Raw genomic sequence first — 23,682 nt, 5'->3', positions numbered from 1 at the left:
AAGGACCCGCCTGCAATGCGAGAGACCTGTGTTCAATCCCTGGGTTGGGAAGATTCCCTGGAGGAGGGCAGGACAATCCACTCCAGTATTCTTGCCTGGAGAATCCCATGGACAGAGGAGCCTGGCGGGCTACAGTCCATGGGGTCACAAACGGTCGGACACGACTGAGTGACTAAGCACATTTCCTTATACCATTCTTGCTTTTCTGTAAGTTTAAAATGGCATAAAATCGTTTTTCTCCTCGCCCCACTAAAAAGACAAAAAGAGAAAATAGGGCAAATCCTAGTACCAGATATGTTGCTGCTAAACATGCTAATTTTTTTCTTTCCCAAATATAAACTACTGCTTGGGTGGCAGGGTTTGCAGCAGTGGCCGGTAAGCACAAGAGACGTTTATAATGCATTTTAACACTTATTTGAATGTTCCTGATGTTTTGCTATCCTAGTTTTGTTTTTTAAGTGAAGCTTTCTCGTTTGATTCACTGCCATTCTTTCCTTGCAGGTATTTTAAATTTATTGGTGGCTGGGCCCTTTACCTAACAGTATCATGTTAAAAAAAAAAAAAAATCAGCGTTAAATCTTAAAAAAAAAAAAAACAAACAAACAACAAACACGCCAAGGGCTTCACAAGAGACGGGATTCCCTTTTTGGGGTCACCCGGAGGAGGGCCGGAACAAGACACGCGCAAAGCTTCCGCTTTCATTTCCACTGTAAAGCCGACCATCTTCCTTAAAGGAGTACCGCGGAAGCGCGATTTTCGGTCGGCAAACACTTCCCTAGCGACGAGTCCCATGACACAGGAATGTCACAGTGTCGCATCACAATGAGTAGTCTAATGATAGCTCAAAAACCAAATCTAATGACCTGGATTCTGGTAAAATCCTAAACTGCAATTCACTTAACCGGCCAGTTTTTTTTCTCTTGTCTCGGTTTCCAAAACGCTGAACTTCCGGAGTAGACTCCTCCCCCTCTATTCCTGACCGGTGGTTTGGTCCGACCCAATTCTACTGACAGGAGAGACAAACCGCGTCGGCGCAGAAAGCTGTTGGGGGGGGGGGAGGAACATGGCGCAAGCTCTGTCTGAAGAGGAGTTTCAGCGGATGCAGGTACCGCTCGGCGAGGAAAAGCAGGCTAGGCGACGGGGGTGCGGGGAAGAGAGAGATTGTGCCACTGGCTTTGAACAGGGGTTGGTTGGGATGGACCTTGAGTCTAAGAGGTCTGGAGAAGGGAAACTGAGGCTCCGAGTGGTGAGACTACTGGATTCTAAGAGACTGTTGGGCTCTCAGCGGTTGGATTCTGTTAGCCTTGTGGGTGGAAGAGAGATCTAGCGTGGGTGATACCTTACTGAGACCTGGAGGGGACGAGACCTTTGGGAGACACCCTAGGTGGGCGATTATATTGCTGAGCTTTGAGGGAAGGAGATCCTGAGAAGGCGAAACCATTTTGCCTGGAGAGGAAGGAAGCAGGCGTTGGGTTGTTTGCGTCATGGTGGGGGGAGCCCTGGAGAGGGCAATACCATTACTGGTGGGAGGTAGACATTTTTGTGGGAGATACCACTATGTCAGGGCACTGGGGAAAGACCCCACATGTTGTCATTGTTCTTGGGAGGTGGAGCTTCTGTGCAAGGGGTGGTACCATTGGATGATTAGGGGTGATCCCATTAGGGCTGGGGTGATGAAGGCCCTGAATGGGTAATACCATTAATCCTTGTTGGAGAGAGAACCAGAGGAGGTGAAAGAGTGATACCCTTGGACCACGTGGAGAGGAGATCACCGGGCTCTGGGAAGGTACCCTGAGTATTCTGACCACTTGATTCTTTTGGTGGGGCTCTGAGATGGGATGAAAGGCCAAAGGGGACCCTTGTTGACATAGTTCCTTACTGGGGAATACCACTGGATTTTGTGCGTGGGCAGACTCAAGGGGGGAAACCCTGTGTAGGGTCTGTGGGAGGACAGAAGGAACTCCAAGTGAAGACAGATAATCCATTGGTCCTTGAATGAAGGAAACCAGTTGTCACTGTGTGAAGGACCCTGAGGGTGGAAGGGCGAGATAATTGGACCATAAAAGGGGAAGGCCCTTGTAACTTGTGCATAAGGGTTATCCTATGTGAGTAAGGGTAATCCACCTAACCCATCCAAGGCCTTGTGGGGGGAAAACCCTGAAGGGTATAGGTTCATCTCATTGGATCATGACTGGGGAGATCTTGAGGGGTGTAGGAGACCCTTGAGTGAGGAAGATTGATTCCATTAGTCATGAGTGAAGGGAAAACCATTGGACTCTGATGGATAGAGACTCTTAAGTGGGTGCCAGGGGTGTTCTCATTGGATCAGGAGGAGAGGGTCCAGGAGTGGACAGGGGCAGGAAAGGTTGCATAGGGGCCAAGCCCTCTCCCCTTTAGCAGACCACCCAGGAATGGAGTCTAGTGCCATGGGAGAGAGGGAAAGGTCCTGGTGCTGTAAGGGATGGTTGTTCTGGGAAGAACTGGCCTCAGTGCCCTGAGGGGCTGATAGGTAGGGATATGCTGTTTGGAATGCCCCATACTTCACTTGTCCTTGATTCTTGAAAGGGATCTGGACATTTTGAGAGCCTTGCTTGTGGGGACCCCAGGCAGCCCGTTTTTACTCAGTGAAATTGGTCATAATACCAAGCCCTCTTCCCTTGGGAAAAAGGGAAGAAGGCAGTCCCCTGCCCCCTATTCAGGCCAAGAGGATAGACAGCACCTCTGATAGAAGACTGAAAAGTGTTTAGTGTGTGACGAGGCCAGCCAGGGTGAGGAAGCCGACTTCATCCTGAGGGCACGGAGAGCCATGGAACACACAGGAACAAGAGATGGACTGGGTCAGCACTGTGGCATCGCCTGGAGTCATAGTTGGACTGAAAGGGGAGAGGTGGAGGCAGCAGGGAGATGTTCGAGGCTGGCTGTGGTCAAAGGTAGAACTGGAGAAGGTGGGACAGGGGCTGAGTGGCTGGACTCATTTGGGATGCAGCAGGCACAGGTCTTTTTTTTTTTCCAACGTTTTATATTTATTACTGGGTCTCAGACTGATAGTGAGGAAATAACATCATGAGCCAAGCATTACAGTAGTGATGTTTTCATTGTGATTTGGCTGCTTAAAAAAGTGGTCTTAACATGTGAGGCACAGGTCTTAAGAGTGATTAAAAAGGCACAAGAAGGGCAACAGGGTCTCTGGGGCTCAGAGGGTTGGTTCCCTCCTCATGAGGGTAGGGGGCACATTCCTGCCAAATCATTTCCCTCCATGCTTCCCTCTCAGGCTCAGCTACTAGAACTCCGGACAAACAACTACCAGCTTTCAGATGAACTACGCAAGAATGGTGTTGGTGAGCCAAGAGGGTCTCATTAGATGGGGGTGGCTCTGGGGGACAGAGGCCAAGGGGGAAAATACCTCAGAGGCCTGGCAGGAAGACCTTTCAGCTCCTTACCACTGACTGAAGCTGAGACTCCCTGATTTCCCCACACCAGAACTCACCAGTCTTCGACAGAAGGTTGCCTACCTGGATAAGGAGTTCAGCAAAGCTCAGAAGGTACTTCCCTCCACCTACTCACTCACCCAAGTTTCCCTGTAGCCATCTGACTCATTCATCTGTCCAGTGAGCACCTGCAGTGAACCAGCATGTAACCTAATGTTACATGTTGTCATCAGTCATTCAGAAATTTCTCGTGGAAATCTCCTTTGTTTGGTAATTTTATCTAATTTTGTTTAATTTATTGATTAATTTTAGTTTACTCTTACTTCATTTTTAATTTCAACTACTTATTCAAAATAATCAAATTATCAGTAAGTCACCTTGACTCTGCCTTCTGTCCCCTACTCACATTCCTGCCTTGTGCTCCTATTCCCCACCCCGTCCTGGTCCTGTTGGTAAAGTGAGACTAAACCTACCTCTCAGATCCTTTGAAGGTGAGATAGCATATAACCTGTCATGGCCGCTTAAGGCATTCAAGGCCCTCCTTTGTCTCTTTCTTAACTGCTCTGTCCCCAAGCATAGCACAATTATACATAGTATGTGCTCCACAAACATTTGCTAGATGAAGGAATACAGAATGCAGAAAGTCTGGCAGTCAGAAAGCTGGGCTTCTCTCTCTTTGATGGGGTGCTGATTTCCCAAACTGGCAGTGTCCTCAGCTGCCCAGAAGAGGAACAGCAGTTTCCATGGTTCTTTGGAGGGATCCACATAGACATGTTTGGACAGATGTAGCAATGAAGCCATAATTTCTGAGCCCAGAGATCCAGCCTGTGAAGGGTTAAATACTATGACCCGTGAAAAGCTCAAGAGCTTAAAGGAAAGGGTGTAAGCAGGGTGCTCCATACTCACTCCATTCCTTTGAGCTATAAATTGTTGTGTGAGTTCTGTGGTTATAGACACCCCCATCCCTCAACCCCTGTTATCATTGTGTCCCCTTGACATTTGCCACAATCTCTCCATACCCTAGTGAGGGAGTCCATCTCTGTTCACCTTATCTCTCTTCCCATGCCCCTCACCTTTAGGCACTGAGCAAGAGCAAGAAAGCTCAGGTAAGGGGACCCCTGGCGGGTAAATGTGTCTGGTAGACTGCCTTAGAGGGGATGTTTCGGTATGCTGGGATCTCCTTGCACTGGCCTTTCTTTCTCTGTGTGTGCACTTGCATCTGTGACTACCTCCCAGCCATGTGCTTTTGTGTCTGTCTTTTGTGTTCCTGTTTTGTCTCTCTGTGTGTCTTTCTCCCTTTTTCTTTATCCTCCTCTCTGAGCCTCTCTCTGTCTCTGTCTTCCTGTTCTTCTTGGATTCTTGTTTCTCTCCCCAACCTTCTCTTTGTCTTTCCCTCACCTGTTCCTGTCTCTGCCATTGTTTCATTTCTTCTTTCCCTTTCTTTGTCTCTCTTGACTCCTTTTTCCTCACTCCCCTGTTCCTCTCTCTTCCTGGTTCATTTCTTTCCCTGACCCCCTCTCTCTGTTCCATTCTCCCTCTGTTGATCTCTTTGTTCCTATCTCTCCATCATCCTACCTTTTCTTTTTCTCTCTCTCCCCCTCCCCATCCCTCTCTCCTTTCTCTCTAACCTCCTTTCCCCATATCTGTTTTCTTTCTCTCCAATTTCTATATACCCCTCTTTTCCTCTCATTCACTCCCATGTCTTTCTCTCCCTCCCTATCTCCTCTTTTATTCCTCCTTCTATCTCTCTTTCCCCTTGTATCTCCTGATTTCACCCATCTCATTCTCTGTACCCTGTGTTCTCCCCTCAATGTCATTTTCTCCATTTCTGTTTCTTTGCCCTATTGCTCCATCCTTTCTACCCCTGTTGGAGACCTGGCTTACATCTGCCACTGCAGGAAGTCGAGGGGCTGCTGAGTGAAAATGAGATGCTTCAGGCAAAGCTGCATAGCCAGGAGGAGGACTTCCGCTTGCAGAACAGCACGCTTATGGCCGAGTTCAGCAAGGTGCTGGTGCCCTGGATAATTGATGGGGGGTGCGAGGGGTAGGGATGACATGGGTTATGGCTGGAGGGCTGCTGAGGGTGGTTGGACAGAGGCTGGCCCTGACTCACTGTCCATGGTGCTGAAACACAGCCTGGAACTGTGTTGGGGGGCAGTGGTTTGACAGATGGGACCACTCACTGCTGGGATTAGAAGGCTGCAGGCCTTAACGTCAGCTGGTTCTTGACCAGGTCACTCCTTTTCTTTGAGCTTCAACTCTCCTGGTGTATATTTTGGGGCTGGTGCTATGCAGCCCCAGGTTATTGGGGGGTCTTAGGTAAAATTCTTATGCTTAGTATGTGATAGAAAGATGTTTAAGCTGCTTCCCTTTTCTCTTCTAAGTTTTTAATGTCTTTTAAGGGGAGAAGTCTCATGGCAACAAAATAGGTATTTCCAAGGCTCTACCTGAGAATGTAGGGCTCGAGACTTCAAAAAAGAAAACAAAGCAAAGTATGTTTGTATGCAGGTACGCAGTATGGAGTATGCAAGTATGCAGGTACGATACCAGAGGCAATTTAGTAAGTAATAGTAAAGATCCAGAAGGCCTCGATTAAACTGTCGGCTCTGCCTTTTACTAACTGTAACCTTAAACAATTCACTTAAGCTCCCTGTTTCTTGGTTCCCAAATGTTAAAATGGAAAAGCTGATAATGGCAGTACCTGCTTGGCAGGGCTTTTGTGTGAACTGAATCAATTAATGTCTGCAAACCACTTAGAACAGTCTTGCACATAGTATCAGCTTAAGTTGGTGTTAGCTGCTGATAATACTCTTATTAGTTCATTTTCCCTCTAAAATATTTCTTGACTATTTAAAAGGTTTATATCTATCCTATGGCCTTGCCCTGCCTCAGCCCTTACCACCTATTACCTGCTCTATTCCCACAGCCTCCTTGCTGTCTCCTCACTTCCAGCTTCTTGTACCAGGCCTGGTCTAAAGAGTTCTGACCTGCAGATCTTACCACATTGCTCCTTTCCACAGTACCTCCCAGTGGGTCCTTGTCCCCCAAAATTCAGAACCCCTGGTGCTCACATGACAGCTGACATCATTGCCTCACTTTTCACTGCTGCCTTCCTCCAGCCTCAATGGTATCATGGTTCTTGCTGGGTGAGCTGGGGCAGTTATTCCTCCAGAAATCCAGCTCGTGTTTCTCAGCACCTGCCCTGAGCTAGGCACTGGGCCAAGTATAGAACCTCCTTCACACTCCCCCTCCTCCTCCTAGAAGCTAAAAGTGCTCATAGGGAGGCCTGAGTTCAAGGCCTGTCTCTGCCACTTATTTGCCAAGATATTTCAGCTCAGTTGTTCCTTCAACAAATAGTTACTGAGCCCCCACTGTGTGCTCTGTGTTCTGGAAATAGTTCTAAGTAGCACAGAATAGTCTTCCTTGGGTAGCTTGTATTTCTGGGAGTGGAATGGGAGAAAAAATGGTACTATAGTAGACAAATAATAGCACCGATAGCTGACAGTTATATTGAATTTACTGTGTGCCAGGTCCTATTCGGGCTTCCCTCATAGCTCAGGTGGTAAAGAATCTGCCTACAATGCAGGAGACCTGGGTTTGATTCCTGCGTCAGGAAGATCCTCTGGAAAAGGAAATGGCAAACCACTCCAGTATTCTTGCCTGAAGAATCCCATGGACAGAGGAGCCTGGCAGGCTGCAGTCCATGAGGTCGCAAGAATTGGACACGACTGAGCGACTAAACCACCACCAGGTCCTATTTATGGACTTGCTTGGTGGCTCAGACAGTAAAGAATCTGCCTGCAATGCAGGAGACCTGGGTTCAGTCCCTGAGTTGGGAAGATCCCCTGGAGAAGGAAATGGCAACCCACTCCAGTATTCTTGCCTGGAGAATCCCATGGACAGAGGAACCTGGCGGGCTACAGTCCATGGGGTTGCAAAGAGTCAGACACGACTGAATAAGTAGGTCCTGTTTGTTGTGCTTTACATTATTCACTCGTTTAATTCTCTTGGCAAAATGATGAGATATCATTACTATCAGGAAAACAGTCCCAGAGAGATGAAAAAATTTGTGCCAAGATCAAATGGCAGAGTAGAAATTCACATGCAAGCAGTCTGGCTTTGGAATCTGTGCTTGTGACCCTATGTTATGAAATAAAATTTAATTGTGAATCACAATTTATGATCCAAAATTTTTCAGAGATGTAAGAAATTAAAATCATACTAGGTAAATTTAATCATAGTTTGTGCTAAGTAAGAAAGAAGTGAACAAAACGCCATGCTAGCAAGTATTATTGTTTCTGTGTTGGGGAATATTACTTGAAAGGTGACATTTGAGCAGAGCACTGGTGGTTGCAAAAAAGCCAGTCATATGAAAGAAATGGTGCTTTGGGTAGAAAATATGCCAGACAATAAAATAAAAATTCTCTGTAGGCCTCAGTATTCTCATCTGAAAATGGGGACAAAGGATCTTGTCAGGTCTACTGTCCAGTAGTTGAACAGGGGGCTGGCTTAGTTTGATTTGCATTGTATTCTTCATGAGCTCTCCCAGGGCTAATGATAGGGAGCTGTGGGCAATACTGACCCTGGAAATGCTCTGAAAGCTGTCTGTGGTGCCTTGGCTCCCAGATGCAGACTGCTTCACAGAAGAGGGCTGGCAGTGGGGCCATCCATCATGTTGACATCTGGGACCAGCAACTTGTAGAGGAGCCTGAGGTCTTGAATTGTGACTGTGAGGTTGGATGTGGGCAGGTGGAAAATTGTTCTCAGTATTCTCAAATCTTCTGTTACTCTTTCACTTCACAGCTGTGTGAGGTTGTTTAACATCTGTGCCTCAGTATCCTTATCTGTGTAGCCTCTACATCACAAGGGTGTTATGGGAACTAAATGAATTGTAAAGTACATTGGCCAAGTGCTATGTATATTTCAGCAAATGCTGTTCTGATTCTTTGCTTTTCTGCCACCTCACCTGTCCCCTGCTTAGCTCTGCAGCCAGATGGAACAGCTGGAGCGGGAGAACCAGCAACTGAAGGCTGGGGCTGCCAGAGAAGGGGCTGCCCAAGCTGGGAGCCTTGTGGATGGGGAACTACTGAGACTGCAGGCGGAGAACACAGCCTTGCAGAAGAACGTGGCAGGTGTGTGGACACCCTGCTGGTAATGTGGGGACCTTGGGGCTTGAGTCAGGTGTTATCTTCCCTCAGAGAAGGGACAGGCTTCAGAATCAGGCTTGGCCCTGCCGTGAAGCAGTGTTATGACTTTGGACAAGCCATTCCACCTCTCTGAGCCAAAGCTTTGTCATCTACCAAGTGCATGCACCTGGAAAATTGTAATAGAGATAAGAGGTGATAATCTTTCTGAGTTTAGTTCAGCACCTGATACCTAGAAAGTGTTACAGATTAGCAGCTTGAACATCAGAAAGGAGATGTTTGCTAAATGGAGAAAGGGAAGGCAGGAACGTTAGGAAGATTCTGAGCCCAAGTTGTCAGTGGGGTCTGGGATGAAAGCTGAAAGAAAGCTTCATCGAGTGTGGGAGTGTCCTGATATGTGGACTTCTGGAGAGCAGCTGGGGCTTGTAGGGTGGTAGGTGATAGTTTGGTGATCAGAAGGGAGACTTTGTAGAATGTGGCTGGGGATTAGAGGTTGTAGAAGGATTCAGCTGTAAGTGGAGGAGGGTGGGTATCACCATCACCTTGGAGGACTGGGTGGGGCTTAAGGATGGAATTGGGTCTTGGGAAACTAACTTGGGCTGATTTGATGATAGATAGGATTTCTGTGGTTGGTGGGGCTTAAAAGATTTGTGAGAAGTGGGGGCTGAACCTTGATTTTGTAGGCTTGTGACCATTGGAGCAGGGTTTCTGCTGCCAGTGCTCCCTCTATTTGAGGTGAGTCAGGGGTCTTCAAAGACTACCTCATCCATTATATGTCTGTTCTGCCCACTAGCCCTGCAGGAGCGCTATGGGAAAGAGGCTGGGAGGCCCCCAGCTGCCAGTGAGGGTGAAGGGGACCCCCCAGGGGGCCCAGCTTCCCCTGTTGTGGCCCCCATGCCATTGGCAGAAGTGGAGCTGAAATGGGAGATGGAGAAGGAGGAAAAGAGATTGCTTTGGGAGCAACTGCAAGGCTTGGAGGTGAATCTGGGTCTGTTGGGGCTGGGGTGCCAGAAGGCAGGTGGATGCCCTGCCTCTGCCTGGTAATGTCTGTGACATCACCATCTTGTGGGCTGATGGATTAGGAGGGCAGGGAAAGGCACAGGTCCTACCTCCTGCCTTGCTGATAACAATTCCCTCCCTCATCCATTCTGGCAGACCTTGAAGCAGGCTGAAACATCCAGGTTGCAGGAAGAACTTGCTAAGGTGGGGCTGCTAAGCTTTCCCTGGACTTTGCCTTCACCCACTCCCTGCCTGCCATGCTTCCGTTAGTAGGATAGAGGGGCAGAGTATCTCCTCAAAGCCCAATTTCATCATCTGTGAAATGCAGAGACACACATTTATGTCACAGATATGCTTTCAATATGATATGGGCTAATGTCCCTCTGTGTCTTGTGCTTGGCAGGTCCCATCCCATCCTTCTGTGTCCTCCCAGCTCTGCTTGTTCATTCATCTGTCTATCCATCCATCCATCCAAGCATTTATAGACTGCTGGCTCTTAGGGACTTGAGACCCAGTGGTGAGGCAGCTAGTTATGATCCTGCTTTCCAGGACTCCCAGCCTAGCTATTCTATGATGTGGCCATCAGTCAATAGATTGGGGGCATATGTTGGGCTTTGGAGCCAGAGGAGCTGGGTGGAGGTCACATTTTTGCTGCCGACCAGCTGCCCAACCAAATTACTTAACCCTTCTGAGACTGTTTCCCCATTTGTAAAGCCAGTAGTGTTCACTGCTCAGGACAGTTTTGAGGATTCCATGAGGTAACATAAGTAAATCCCAGTTTCCAGAAAGGCCTTAGTGGAAAGTGTCTGTAAACATGAAGTTAATTTTTGTCTTTATTAATAATATTCTCATTGTTATCACTTGTCTGTAACCCCTTCCCCAACCTCAGCTCTCCGAGAAACTGAAAAAGAAACAAGAAAGGTAAATTTCTTTTTTTCAGAGCTGGGGAGGAAGGGGTTTGGGGGGGACTAGGGAGGAGCTTGACTAGTGGAACTGATCCATATACATCTATCTTTCTGTGCCTAGTTTTTGCCGTCTGCAGACAGAAAAGGAGACACTATTCAATGACAGCCGGTAACTACCAGGGTTGGGAATATTGGTAGATAATATGGCAGTGCCCAGCATGATTAACCGAAGATCCTGGGGCCAAACTAGGAGACTGGGCCTCTGGCTGTGGTCAGCGTGTCCCCCCCTCCACCAATCACCCCCAGGAACAAGATTGAGGAGTTACAACAGCGGAAGGAGGCTGATCTCAAAGCCCAGTTGGCTCGAACTCAAAAGCTGCAGCAGGAGCTCGAGGCTGCCAATCAGGTGAGGGGCTGGTTTCTGAGATCACTGGGACAGGGACGGGGCTGCAAGTCTGGGCAGCTCTGAGGTCCGTGGAGGCTAGCTGGGGAGTCTGATAGTTCCTGTGTTAGAAATATAAGGACTGAATGCGTCCTGGACCCCCTAGGAGTTAGGAAAATGGAAACTTGGGAACCCTGAGAGCCCTAGGGGTTGGGCTAGGACTCTGCATGAATCAAAAATCTCAGAGGGGCTGAGGACTAGGGCTCTGTGTGCCACAAGTGTGGATGAATCTGAATTGCTGGGGTATTAGAGATAGGAATCTGAAGAAATCTGTGGTCACTGGACTGGGACCAGGAGTTGGAGCAAGTCTGAACTCTCTGGAGGCTAGGTAACTTTTAGAACTACGGACACAGCTGGCCCTGGAGGCTGAGTGCATTTGAAACCTTCAGAGCTTGGGAGCTGGGTTGGGTCTTGAGATACCTGGGAATTTGGATCATGTGAGCTGGGTGGTCCTGAGACTCCTGGGGACTGTGGATAAAAAACTGGTGAGTCTGAGACATCCAGAGATTGGAGCAAAAGTCTGGGGAGGTTTGAGGCTCCTAAGGGTGTGGGGCTGGGTGACTTTAATGTCTCCAGGCTTCCCTTTAGAGTGAATGTGTCTGAGGTCCCTTGGACTGGGGGATATAGTGACTTTGAGTCTAAGACCTCTCGGAGCTGGGGACAGAAGTCTAGATAAAGCTGGGTCTTCAGTTAGCTGGGTCTGAAGATCCCCAGAGACTGGGGGCAGGAGTGGCAGATGAGGTGTCGGTCTGAGACCTCACCAGGAGCTGGAAACTATGCAGTTGTATCAGTTTGAAACTTGAAGGATCTGTGGCTGTGAGTTTGGATGGGTCAGAGACTCTTGGGGACTAGGGACATGGGAGTTGCATGTGTCTAAAACCCCTGGGGGTTGGGGTCAGGAGTCTGGGTAAAGCTGTAGTCCCTGGGAGTTGAGTGTGTCTGAGAATCCTGAGGCCCCTGTGCTGGACTCTGGGTGAGAGTGCATGAGACCTCGCATGATTGGGGGCTGAGTGAATTTGAGATCCCTAGGACTGTAGGTGTTTTCTGAGGTGCTTAGGACTGGGATGTATACAGGGGTGTGTGAGGCCCCTTGGGATAATGACCTAGAGTGTGGGTGAGCCTGAGATCGCTGATAGCTGGGTAGCCCCAGACCCTCAAGTGCTGGCAACATGCTTCCCCCTTCCATAGAGGAGGTCTGTATGGTTATATGTACCCCAGGGGAGGCTGAGGTCTGGAATGGGCTCCCCTGACCTGGTCCCTACAGAGCTTGGCAGAGCTGAGAGATCAGCGGCAAGGGGAGCGCCTGGAGCATGCGGCAGCTCTGCGAGCCCTACAGGATCAGGTATATTGTACTGAGCGGGCTTGGGGAGGTGGGGGTGAGGGCAGATTGAGCGGGTACTGTGCAGGCAGGCAAGGACCCAGGGGTCCTGCTTCCCCTGGTCGTGGTTCTTGTGGGTGTGTCCTTTCTCTCTTGGCTGCGGGTAGGTCCTGTCTTCCGGTTCTGGACCCACTCTCACTTGTTGTGGGGTGGGGCCAGGTGTCCCTCCAGAGTGCAGATGCACAGGAACAAGTGGAAGGACTTTTGACTGAGAATAATGCTCTGAGAACTAGCCTGGCTGCCCTGGAGCAGGTACAGGATACATGGGAGCCCATGCTGATCCCTCCCTAGTTCCCCCATCTCCCTCTGCTTGTGATCCACATTGGGGTAGGGTCGCCTGGACTTCATGCTGTTCTCCTGCCTCTGCTTCTATCTCATTCTCAGCTTCTTTCTCTCGGCTTCCACCCCTCTTCTCTCTGGTCCCCCATCTCTGCTTTTCTTATATTCTAGTTTCTCACTGGTAAAAAGCCAAGAAGTGTACTAATCTTAAGTGTACATTCAGTGAATTGTTCCTGTCTGTATATTTATCTATCTCCGTGCAACCACCACCCAGAGGAAGATATAGAGCATTTTCAGCATCCCAGAGGCCCCTATTACCTCTTTTCAGTCAGTACTTCCCCAAAATAAGCACTTGTCTGACCTTTAGCAACATAAAATAGTTTTGTTTGTTCTTCAACTTCATGTAAATGGAATCAGACACCCAATCTTATGTCTGGCCTCTTTCTTGAAGCATTCTATCTGTGAGGTTTATCCATATGTAGCACTAATCTGTTTTGCTATCTCTGTGTACTATTTCATTGAATGAATATACCACATTTGTCCAATCCCCTCTTGATCACTTTGACTGATTTTCTCTTTGAAATTCTCTCTCTCCTCCTGGCTCTCCTTTCACCTCTCTCCCTGTCTCCCTGGGAACATCTCGTGACTTGCCCCTGGGGCCTCTTTCACTCCACTCCCATTTCCACCATTCTTTCCAGATCCAAACAGCAAAGACCCAAGAACTGAATATGCTCCGGGAACAAACTGCTGGACTGACAGCTGAGTTGCAGCAGCGGCAGACTCAGTATGAGGACCTCATGGGACAGAAAGATGACCTGAACTGCCAGCTCCAGGTGACACCTCTGGCTTGCACCTGTCTCCCCCTAGTTCCCTAGTTCTGGCTTAGTGGAACTTCCCATGAGGTGTGGTGGGAAGACCATGGAGTCAGGCAGACTTGGATTCCAGTATGACATCCGAGCTTATTAGCACCAGTGTGTCTCAGACCAAGTCATTTCACTTGAGATTGAGCCTCTTCAGTTAGTTAAGATAGCCAATCTGATTCCATAATAGAAACCAGAATAATGGTGGGAGAATTAATGCTGAGGAGCAGCTAGGGGTCTCTGCATGTTTCTAATCTAGAAACGGAGAGACCATCACTCACTTGACCAGACGTATCTTGGGTGACCAGCACCTCCTGGGGGCTCTTTATCAAACTCACTCCCTTTGTCTCTGCATTAGGAGTCATTGCGGGCCAATAGTCGGCTGCTGGAACAACTCCAGGAACTCGGGCAGGAGAAGGAGCAATTGATCCAGGAACTACAGGAGGCTCGGAAGGTGGGCAACACTGAGGGGGTCGCCCAGACTGTAGGGGCACAGGTGATGTGGGCCAACCCAAGGAAATGGGAGGGGGCATAAAGTAGCCACTTCTATGAGGAGGGGTGGGTGGCTTAGCCTGGTCAGTGAGGCTGGGGAAGAGGTGCACTTTGGCTTGTTCCTTTGTCCTTACTTGGTTTTGGAGAGGAGGTTGACTGGCGTCCTCCTGCCTGCCCACCAGAGTGCTGAGAAGCGGAAGGCTATGTTGGATGAGCTGGCCATGGAGACGCTGCAGGAGAAGTCCCAGCACAAGGAAGAGCTGGGAGCAGTGCGACTACGGCATGAGAAGGAGGTGCTGGGGGTGCGGGCCCGCTACGAGCGTGAGCTCCGTGAGCTGCACGAAGACAAGAAGCGGCAGGAGGAGGAGCTGCGTGGGCAGATCCGTGAGGAGAAGGTGGGTGGGTAGATGATGGTGCCCTTCTGCCTCTAAAACCTGGGGAGCGAAGCACTGCTGATGGGCCAGGGGGTGGCATGGGTGAGGTTCCCACTTCTCCACCTGGCCCATGGTGGCCTGCTCTCTCACAGGCCCGAACGCGGGAACTGGAGACTCTTCAGCAGACGGTAGAAGAACTTCAAGCTCAGGTACACTCAATGGATGGAGCCAAGGGCTGGTTTGAACGGCGCTTGAAGGAGGCTGAGGTGAGTTGGTGCCTGGGGACGCTCAGAGGCTGGCTGAGAGGGTACCCATGGCAAACCAAGGGACCAGGAGTGGTCAGGCCCTGGAAGTTTCTGAGATGCTCCGGACTTGAGCATCCTCACCGCACTTCCTGGCTCAACAGCACCCCTCTGGAGGGGAATGGGGCATGGTCATCAATCAGTAGGGCAGAATGTCAGCGGTGCAGATTTGAAAAGGCACCTCTTCCTTCTTCCATTGTGCTTCTGTCAGGAATTTATTATAATACAATCATTCTACTTTTGTTCCAACCACAACTTTTACTACCAGTTTTTGGAAAACTGATGATAGTACATAAGAGGCTGTGTCACATGGCAGTAAAGAACATACAAGCTGGAGCCAGTTGTTTGCCTGGGTTTGAATCCTGGCTAGGCTGCTTTCTATTATAGCTGTGTGGCCTTGTGCAAGTTATTTACTTCTCTGTGGCCGGTTTTCAACATCCATAAAAAAATGATAACAATAATACTTGCTGTCTAGGTACTATGGGAGGGTTCTATAAAATGAGGTAATATATATAAAGTCCCGGGTGGTGCTAATGGTAAAAAACCTGCCTGCCAATGCAGGAGATGAAAAAGATGTGGGTTTGATCCCTGAGTCAGGAAGATCCCCTGGAGGAGGAAATGGCAACCTACTCCAGTATTCTTGCCTGGAGAATGGACAGAGTAGCCTGGTGGGCTAGAGTCCATGGGGTTACAAAGAGTTGGACACTACTGAAGCGACTTAGCATGCACAACATTCCTGGCGTGCAGTAGTGCTATGTTATGTTTTATTAAATAAGATGTAAATGCAGATGTTGGTCCTTGATGTGACACTTCTGCATCCAGTGTTCCCTGTGGGAGTGTCTTCTCTGCACACCCAGGGGCCCACTGCAATCCCTTACCCTCCTCACTGGGCGTGATGTTCTCTGGGGGGCTGTGGTCAGACCTGGGACTTGTCTTGTAGGAATCTCTGCAGCAGCAGCAACAGGAACAAGAGGAAGCCCTCAGGCAGTGTCAGGAGCAGCACACCAGGGAGCTGAAGGTACCTACTGTATGACAGCATTCCTCTCTGGTGGGAGGACTGAGGTTTCCCAGGCCTTGGCCTGAGCTGCCTTCTGCTTTGCAGAGCAAGGAGGAGGAGCTACAGGGTGTGCAGGAGCAGCTCCGACAGGCTCAGGAGGAGCGGGACTGTCACCTGAAGACCATCAACAGCCTGAAGCAGGTCCCTGGTCCCTCCTGAGCCCTTGAAACACCCTGGGGATCAGCATGCAGTGGTGGGACAGGGAGGGAGCACACCACAGGCAGCCATACTGGCACCCGCAGCCATGCTGTCTCTCTCCCACAGGAAGTGAAGGACACCGTGGATGGGCAGCGAATCCTGGAGAAGAAGGGCAGTGCTGCGGTATGACAGCACATGCTTGGGAGGTGTTCACGTGTGGCCCACTCCTGCCCTGTGGTGCCCCACCTGTGGGCCCACCAGGCCTCAGCCCCCTTCTTTCCGCCTTTCCCCACAGCTCAAGGACCTCAAACGGCAGCTGCACCTAGAGCGGAAACGGGCAGATAAGCTGCAGGAGCGGCTGCAAGACATTCTCACGAACAGCAAGAGCCGCTCAGGTGAAGGGCCCAGAGCACAGGGGAGGCTGAGGTGTGGGGAGGCGTAGCCTGGGCCTGAAGGCTGGGGCTGCTTCCTGTACTTTACTCTGTAGAGCACTCCTGTGTCTTCTGTCCCTCTTGAACTTTGTCTTTTACCCTGTCTCTGCATCTCTCCCTCCTCTGTTTCTCTCTCTGCATTCTCTCTCTGGGCTCGCTCTCCTTTTTGCTGTGTCTCTTCTGTTTCTATCTCTCTGCCTCCTCATTTCATCTCTATCTGCCTTTCTCTCCCAGCCTTCCCTCTCTAGTTCTCTCTTTTTCTCATCCTGCTCTTTTCTTCTCTCTATTCCTTTGTCTCTCTCTCTCCTCGGTCTCTCTCATCTGTCTTTGTCTCTGTCTGTCTCCTCACTACCCCTCATACAATCCCACACCTCACCTAGTGTCTCTCAGTCTCTTGTGTTCATTCTCTCGTTCTGTAAATATGGACTGAGCCCTTACACTCACATCTGGGGTCCCTGATAGGAACCCCCTACCCCAAGTCTCAGTCCTCCAGGAGTTTCCTATTGAGCTGGGGAGACAGACTTACAATCAGGTAGCAGAACTGCCATGTGATCATTATGCAGTTAAAATCTACATTATTTCTGCCACTTAAGGCAGAAGATAAAACAGAAAAATTTGAATTGCCTCAGACTTTTTTTTTTTTTTAACAAAGAAATGGCCTAAAACTGTTTAAATAAGTTGCAGTGATGGCTCTGGTGCATTTCCTGTATCACAAGTGAGAGAAAACTTGCTGCCTATCCTTCCCCAGCCACCCTGCTCTTGCTGGAGACCCTTGGCTTGTTGTGTCAGCCCCCTTCCCTGACACTCAGAAGCAGCTGCAGGAACAGAGGCACATGCTTGGTGGCTGTGTTTCAAGTGATCTGTCAAAAACGGGTGTATGTCTCACCAAATCACTGTCTCGCTGAGGCACTCAGTCTCCTGAAGTTACCTCTCTTTATAAGGGAGGACTTTTATTTTTCTGTTGCAAGTTGCTGTACAAATCAATAAACAGATTCAAACTGTGTGCCATACATTCTATTTGTCCATTAGGAAAGTCAGATTTAGGTGTATGCCTCTGAGTCTATCGCCATCTTTTCTCTCTGTGTCACTACTCTGACTTGTGTCCTAAACCAGCATCTCTGTTAGCCTCTATCATCTGCTCTGGCTTGTTGTCTATCTGGGGTCTTCTCTCTGCATGCGCGGGTGCCCCTGTGCCCTCTCCAGCTATGGCGTACCTTGAATCTGAGTGCATACGCCAGTTTATGCCCATTTGTGCCTGCATCATCTCTTTCTCCCCATCTTCACCTTTGTTTCACTTCTGGCGTGTGTTTGCCTAGAGAAACAGCTCTTTTTTCTGCTTCTGCCTTTCCCTACCCTACTGTCTGCATCATGCCTGAGTGTCTCTTTGCCTCTCTCCATCTCTGTCAAATCTATTTCTGCCTCTTCCTGCCCTGGGACCCTGGGGGATTGGGGCTCAGATTTCTCTTCCCTCTCTGCCCAGGGCTCGAGGAGCTGGTTCTCTCAGAGATGAACTCACCAAGCCGGACCCAGACTGGGGACAGCAGTAGCGTCTCCTCCTTCAGCTACCGCGAGATCTTGCGGGAGAAGGAGAGCTCAACTGTTCCAGCGAGGGTAAGGGGCAGGGAAGAACCTACAGCCCCAGCTTCTACCCACATTCTGGGCCCGGCACACATATATTCTTGTCAAGTTTTCTTCAAGCTCACAAACTTGGATTCAGGTTGCTAAATGGAGGATGAACAAATTATTTTCTCTGACCCTCTGTTTCATCATTTCTGGGCGAATTCTACCTTTCCTGGTGCCATAAAATATGTGGCTCATAGTAGGTGCATTATCCATGTAGGAGATCCTTTTTTTTCCCAATTCATAGTTATCACTGGGCTTCCCTCGTAGCTCAGTCAGTAAAGAATCTGCCTGCAATGCAGGAGACCTGGGTCGGATTCCTGGGTCTTTCAAGAAGATCCCCTGGAGAAGGAAATGGCAATCCACTCCAGTATCCTTGCCTGGAAACTCCCATAGACAGAGGAGCCTGGTGGGCTACAGTCCACGGGTCGCAAGAGTTGGACATGACTTAGCGACTAAACCACCACCACCATAGTTATCATTTATTATTGTCGTCTATGTCAGCTTCCTTGCCAGACCCTTATATTTGGAAATGACTTTTTTATCATTCTATAAGTAGTTTGTGTACATTGTAGAGGGGCTTCCTTGGTGGCTCAGTGGTAAAGAATCCGCCTACAACGCAGGAGACACAGGAGACCCAGGTTTGATCCCTGGGTTGGGAAGATCCCCTGGAGGAGGGCACGGCAACCCACTCCAGTATTCTTGCCTGGAGAATCTCTTGGATAGAGGAGCCTGGTGGGCTACAGTCCATAGGGTCACAAAGAGTTGGACACGACTGAAGCAACTGAGCATGCATGCACATACATTGTAGAAAAATTAAAAAAACACAGCAAAGATTTTTTTTTAAATCTAAGGAAATCACATCTTTACCATCCAGAGATCACCACTATAAATTCTTAGTTCATACCCTTCTAGACCCCTCTCTCTTTTTTTAAACCTAAATAAGATTGCAAGTAACCAACTGATTTCTACCATCCTAATTGGTAAACGTTCAAGTGATGTGGGTTTGATCCCTGGGTCAGGAAGATCCCCTGGAGGAGGAAAGGTCTACCCACTCCAGTATTCTTGCCTGGAGAATTCCATGGACAGAGGAGCCTGGTGGGGTACATTCCATGGGGTTGCAAAGAGTCGGATACAACTGAGCACTCACACATCTTCTGTAGTACTTTGACCTTAATCAGATTTCTCTGCTCCTGCTGCTAAGTCGCTTCAGTCGTGTCCGACTCTGTACAACCCCATAGACGGCAGCCCACCAGGCTCCCCCGTCCCTGGGATTTTCCAGGCAAGAACACTGGAGTGGGTTGCCATTTCCTTCTCCAATGCATGAAAGTGAAAAGTGAAAGGGAAGTCGCTGAGTTGTGTCTGACTCTTAGCGACCCCATGGACTGAGCCCACCAGGCTCCTCCGTCCATGGGATTTTCCAGGCAAGAGTACTGGAGTGGGGTGCCATCAGATTTCTCTAGTTGGTCCCAAAATGTCCTTTATTGCTGGTTTTATGAAAACCAGCATTCAATTTCGAGCACACTTGTTGCATCTGGTTGCTTTATGTCCCTTAAATCTCTTGAATCGAGTGTGATCCCTCATTTTCATGACATAATCCTGTAGAAGAGACCAGCCCAGTTAACCTGCAGAAAGTGTCCCACCTTTGGGATTTTCCTGTGGGCTTCCTGGTGGTGTCATTTAGTTTGTTCTTCTCTCCCCTGATTCTCCTGCCAACTGGGAGAACTCAGGGGCCCCAGGCTCTCCCTTCATGATCTCAATAAGTCTATACTGTGTGTGGTGTGATGGTTCTTGTCTCCCTCTTTAGGCAAAGGGGGATCCAGAGTCTCTGAGGGTGCCAAGACTTGTCTATAGTTTGTCTGCAGCCCCAGTTGCAAAGCCCACCCCCGGCTTGGTTCTCCTCAGTCCTGGATCCTATCCCGGGTGACAGTGCTGAGCCTGGGCTGGCCTCTCCCCCACTCTTCCCTGCAGTCCTTATCCAGCAGCCCTCAGGCCCAGCCCCCACGGCCAGCAGAGCTGTCAGATGAGGAAGTGGCTGAGCTCTTTCAGCGCCTGGCGGAGATGCAGCAGGAGAAATGGATGCTGGAGGAGAAGGTGCCATCTGCTTGCTTGTCCTTGCTTGGCCTTCCTTGGCAAGGAGGCTGGGGTGGCAGGAGTTGGGGGTGGAGATGGGGCAGTATCTGGCCAGGCCCCTCCTCCTGTGTAAACATGCTGCAGTTTAGGGTCTGAGGTGGGCTGGGCCACCCTGCAGGTGAAGCACCTGGAGGTGAGCAGTGCGTCCATGGCAGAGGACCTCTGCCGGAAGAGTGCCATCATTGAGACCTATGTCATGGACAGCCGGATTGGTAAGTTCTCCCTCCCCAGCCCTCACCCCTCATCCAGCCCCTCACCTGCCCCTGCCTTCCCTGCCATCCAGAGCTGTGGCCTCTCTCTTCTCACGGAACTCACCAAAGTTATTGCAAACACCACAGGTGGTGGAGTAGGGAGCCAGCCAGGCCAGGACCTTACTGTCTTCCTCTCTACCCCATCTCTCTTCTCGGTTCCTCTCTCTTGTCTGAGGCTCTGTCATCTCTCCACCCTCCTATCTTGAGTGTCTTTCCTTCGCATTCTTCTTTCTCCTCCCTGTGTTTCTTCCCCTCCTTTCTCTCCCTTCCCTTCTTTCTGCCTCATCCCTGCCCCGCTTCATTATGGCTCACTGTTCCTACTGCCTGTCTAAATGGTTCCACCACTGGAAATTTTCATTCTCTGGATACATAGCCCTTTTAGTGTCCTTCCCTCCTCCCTGCTCTTCCTCCCCTCTCCTCCTTTTCCTCTTCCTTCCCCCACCCCCATCTTTTGTTTCTTTTGTTCCTTTCTTTCAGACCTCCTCCTCTCCCTGTTTTATTAAACCTTAATCAGAACAATACCACTTGACCCATGCTGAGAGCTGACTGTGTTGTACACAGTCATAGGCATTTTTCCATGAGTGAGTTCTTATCCTGATTTTTCAGGGCTGCACAGCTAGTAAGTGAAGCCAGGGTCTCACATGGCAAAGCCTCTGCCCCTCCATTAGGCTGCTCCTCCCATTCTTCTCCCCTACTCCCTGTTTCCCTCTTTCCTGTTCTGTCTCTGTCCATCTTGGCCAAGGGGGTGGTTCTCAGCTTGGGTCCTTGCAGATGTATCTGTGGCAGCAGGCCACACAGACCGCAGCGGGCTGGGCAGCGTCCTGAGAGACCTAGTGAAGCCAGGTGACGAGAACCTTCGGGAGATGAACAAGAAGCTACAGAACATGCTGGAAGAGCAGTTGACCAAGAATATGCATTTGCACAAGGCAAGTGTGGCCTACCAGCCCACCCCTTTGTCTAGCCACACAGCCCCTGGGTCATCTGCCAGTTCCCCCTTCACCTACCCCATTCACTGTGTGCTCCTTCCCCCTCATCTTCCCATCATCCAGTCAACGTACTCACTCTCAGTTTTAATCTTTCACTCTTCCTTCTGTCCTTGTATCCACGCACTCATCCAGTCATACACATTCAGCCACTCTCCCATCAGCCCACCAACTATTTGCCCGTCTGCCTTGCTACCTGTCTGATCATCTGCACATATCTTTGCATCCATTTCCTGACATCTCTCTCTCTCTCACACCTAATCATCAGTTACCCCTTGTCTTGCCTTTCACCCACTTGCCCAGCCCTCTGCCTGCCCACCTGTTGTCCTCCATCTGTCCTCTGAACACTTCATCTGTCCACCTGTTTGCCTACCATGGATCTCCCATGAATCCACCCATGTGTCCACTCACCCACCCTGCCATCCAAGTATTTCCCCGTCTCAGGGTAAGTCAGAAAGGATGCAGGTCCAGCCCCTACCTCGGAGAAGCAAGCTCACTATTTAGTAGATAAGAAGGTGGTGGGGATAGGGGTACAGCAGATGAACCACTCCCATGTCCATATCCCTGGCTCTAGGCACCCCTCACCCCCTCACACACAGCACACACACCTTTCCTGAGCCCAGCCCACTGCTGGGAGCTCTGGGATTTCTTCAAATACCTTCCTGTCTCAAGCTAGACATACCTGGAGATCGAGGGGATGAGATGAATGACACCCAGGCTTGGTGAGGGTGCCATTGCCTGCCACCTTCTCTGACCCCTGATGGCTCCATTGTTTCTTAGGACATGGAAGTTCTGTCCCAGGAAATTGTGCGGCTCAGCAAGGAGTGCGTGGGGTCCCCTGACCCTGACCTAGAACCAGGAGAAGCCAGCTAAAGACCTGCAGGCTGCACCCACTCCCTTCTGTGGCTCCCAGGACACCATTCCCTTGGGCTGTGGTGGGAAAATGGGGGCTGGGGCCAATATCAAATAGGTTGGGAGACTGGACGTTAAAGGGGTTGGAGGCCTGATGGCTGGTGTCAGTGACCCTGTCTTAGGGCTGAGGCCGCTGGGGAGTGGGGAATCCTGAGGGGAGGGGCAGGGTTTTCTCTTCCTCCTTGGTCCTGGCTCCCAGGGGCCTTTGCCTTCATCTCTGCATGAGCTCTCCCTCCAAGAGACCAACACTTTTTAATTTTATTTTATTTTTTAATTTATGTCTGGAAGCCTGGCTACTCTGCATTTGGGATTGGGGATGTTGGGTGGGGCATGGTCCATGTTCAGCGTTCTAGCAATGTGTGTGTGTGTAACGGCTGTGCAGCCAAAATACCATCTGGCCAGATGGGCCCACCCACTCACTGTCTGCTCTGATTCTTTCCAACTATGAGGGATGTGCTTGGGGTAGGGAGGTTACTGGAAGGGGGAGGGTGGTCACTGGGTGCACCTTTTACTCTCTTCCCCCACCCTCAGCCAGCCTGTCTCCAGTTACAGTCTCTCAAACTGAGTGGAGCAGAAATACCCACAGACATGTATGTGGATGGATCTGTTTGGGGTGTGGGTATAGATGAGTGGACAGATGGAAGGATGGATAAATGGTTGGATGGACTGACGGATAAAGTGGAATGTTGCATGGATTGGTGATGGTAAATAAATGGATGGATGGATAAGTGGGTGAATAAATGGACAAATGGGTTGCTGGACAAGTGGATAGGTAGAGGAGGGACAAGTAGGGATATAAATGGACAGATGGATGGCTTGGGGGATGTGTGGATGGATGAGTGGCTAGGTTGATGGATGAGCTAATGGGAAGACTAAGGAGTAGGTATAATAAATGATAGATAGAGCTATGGATGGGCTTCCCTGATAGCTCAGTTGGTAAAGAATCCGCCTGCAATACAGGAGATCCTGGTTTGATTCCTGAGTCGGGAAGATCCGCCAGAGAAAGGATAGGCTACCCATTCCAGTATTCTTGGGCTTCCCTTTTGGCTCAGCTGGTAAAGAGTCTGCCTGCAATGCAGGAGATCAGGGTTTGATCCCTGGGTTGGGAAGATCCCCTGGAGAAGATAAAGGCTACCGACTCCAGTATTCTGGCCTGGACAATTCCATGGATTGTATGGGGTCACAAAGAGTCGGACACTACTGAGTGACTTTCACTTTCAGTTTTAGAGCTATGGATAGATAGATATATGGGTGGTGGTGGGGAATCCATATGGATAGGTTGGTAAATAGGTGTATGAGGTTAATATACAAATGGATGAGTGAATGGGTAGGTGAGTTAATGACTAGATGGATAGGTGACTAGATGGTGAGTTAATGACTAGATAGACCCATCTAAATGGATAGATGGGTAGGTAGAAGGAAGGGTAGAGAAATTGATTGTGTGAGTGGAAGAATGGATGGATAGGTGGGCAGTGGGTATGGGGAGGGATGGAGACATGGACAGATCAGGACTGTGATGAACAAATGGAGGATTACATGGGTGGGCAAGTCCAT

General features: G+C 49.7%; 1 protein-coding gene across 4 annotated transcripts; it reads left to right on the top strand.

Annotated features, from left to right (window-relative positions):
* The first annotated feature begins 1,021 nt into the window (after window positions 1–1,021).
* GRIPAP1 (GRIP1 associated protein 1) lies at window positions 1,022–22,528 on the top strand. Of its 4 annotated transcripts, XM_005887654.2 has the most exons (26): window positions 1,022–1,105; window positions 3,272–3,338; window positions 3,481–3,542; window positions 4,508–4,534; window positions 5,327–5,434; window positions 8,410–8,560; window positions 9,366–9,550; window positions 9,728–9,775; window positions 10,461–10,492; window positions 10,598–10,645; window positions 10,783–10,882; window positions 12,183–12,260; window positions 12,456–12,548; window positions 13,274–13,408; window positions 13,794–13,889; window positions 14,110–14,322; window positions 14,454–14,567; window positions 15,544–15,621; window positions 15,706–15,801; window positions 15,925–15,981; window positions 16,094–16,193; window positions 17,710–17,840; window positions 19,821–19,943; window positions 20,101–20,194; window positions 21,005–21,159; window positions 21,997–22,526. In XM_005887654.2, the coding sequence occupies exons 1-26, from the start codon at window positions 1,064–1,066 to the stop codon at window positions 22,087–22,089; spliced, it is 2,526 nt and encodes an 841-aa protein (XP_005887716.1). In that variant the 5' UTR covers window positions 1,022–1,063; the 3' UTR covers window positions 22,090–22,526. The 4 variants fall into 4 exon arrangements, with proteins under 4 accessions (XP_005887716.1, XP_070221574.1, XP_070221573.1 ...); XM_070365473.1 differs by lacking the exon at window positions 5,327–5,434 and having other exon boundaries at window positions 21,997–22,528; XM_070365472.1 differs by lacking the exon at window positions 9,728–9,775 and having other exon boundaries at window positions 21,997–22,528.
* The last annotated feature ends 1,154 nt before the right edge of the window (window positions 22,529–23,682 follow it).

Source organism: Bos mutus, chromosome X, assembly GCF_027580195.1.
Source record: "Bos mutus isolate GX-2022 chromosome X, NWIPB_WYAK_1.1, whole genome shotgun sequence".
In the NCBI taxonomy this organism is placed as follows: domain Eukaryota; kingdom Metazoa; phylum Chordata; class Mammalia; order Artiodactyla; family Bovidae; genus Bos; species Bos mutus.
The sequence above is the reverse complement of the archived record's forward strand: the minus strand, read 5'-3'. Positions and strand labels throughout refer to the sequence as shown.

Excerpts from the sequence above, each read along its gene's own strand:
- GRIPAP1 (XM_005887654.2), top strand. The coding sequence starts at position 1,064 with ATGGCGCAAGCTCTGTCTGAAGAGGAGTTTCAGCGGATGCAG. Across the intron at positions 8,561-9,365 it reads CTTGCAGAAGAACGTGGCAG|CCCTGCAGGAGCGCTATGGG; the intron begins GTGTGTGGACAC and ends TCTGCCCACTAG. Across the intron at positions 21,160-21,996 it reads AGAATATGCATTTGCACAAG|GACATGGAAGTTCTGTCCCA; the intron begins GCAAGTGTGGCC and ends ATTGTTTCTTAG.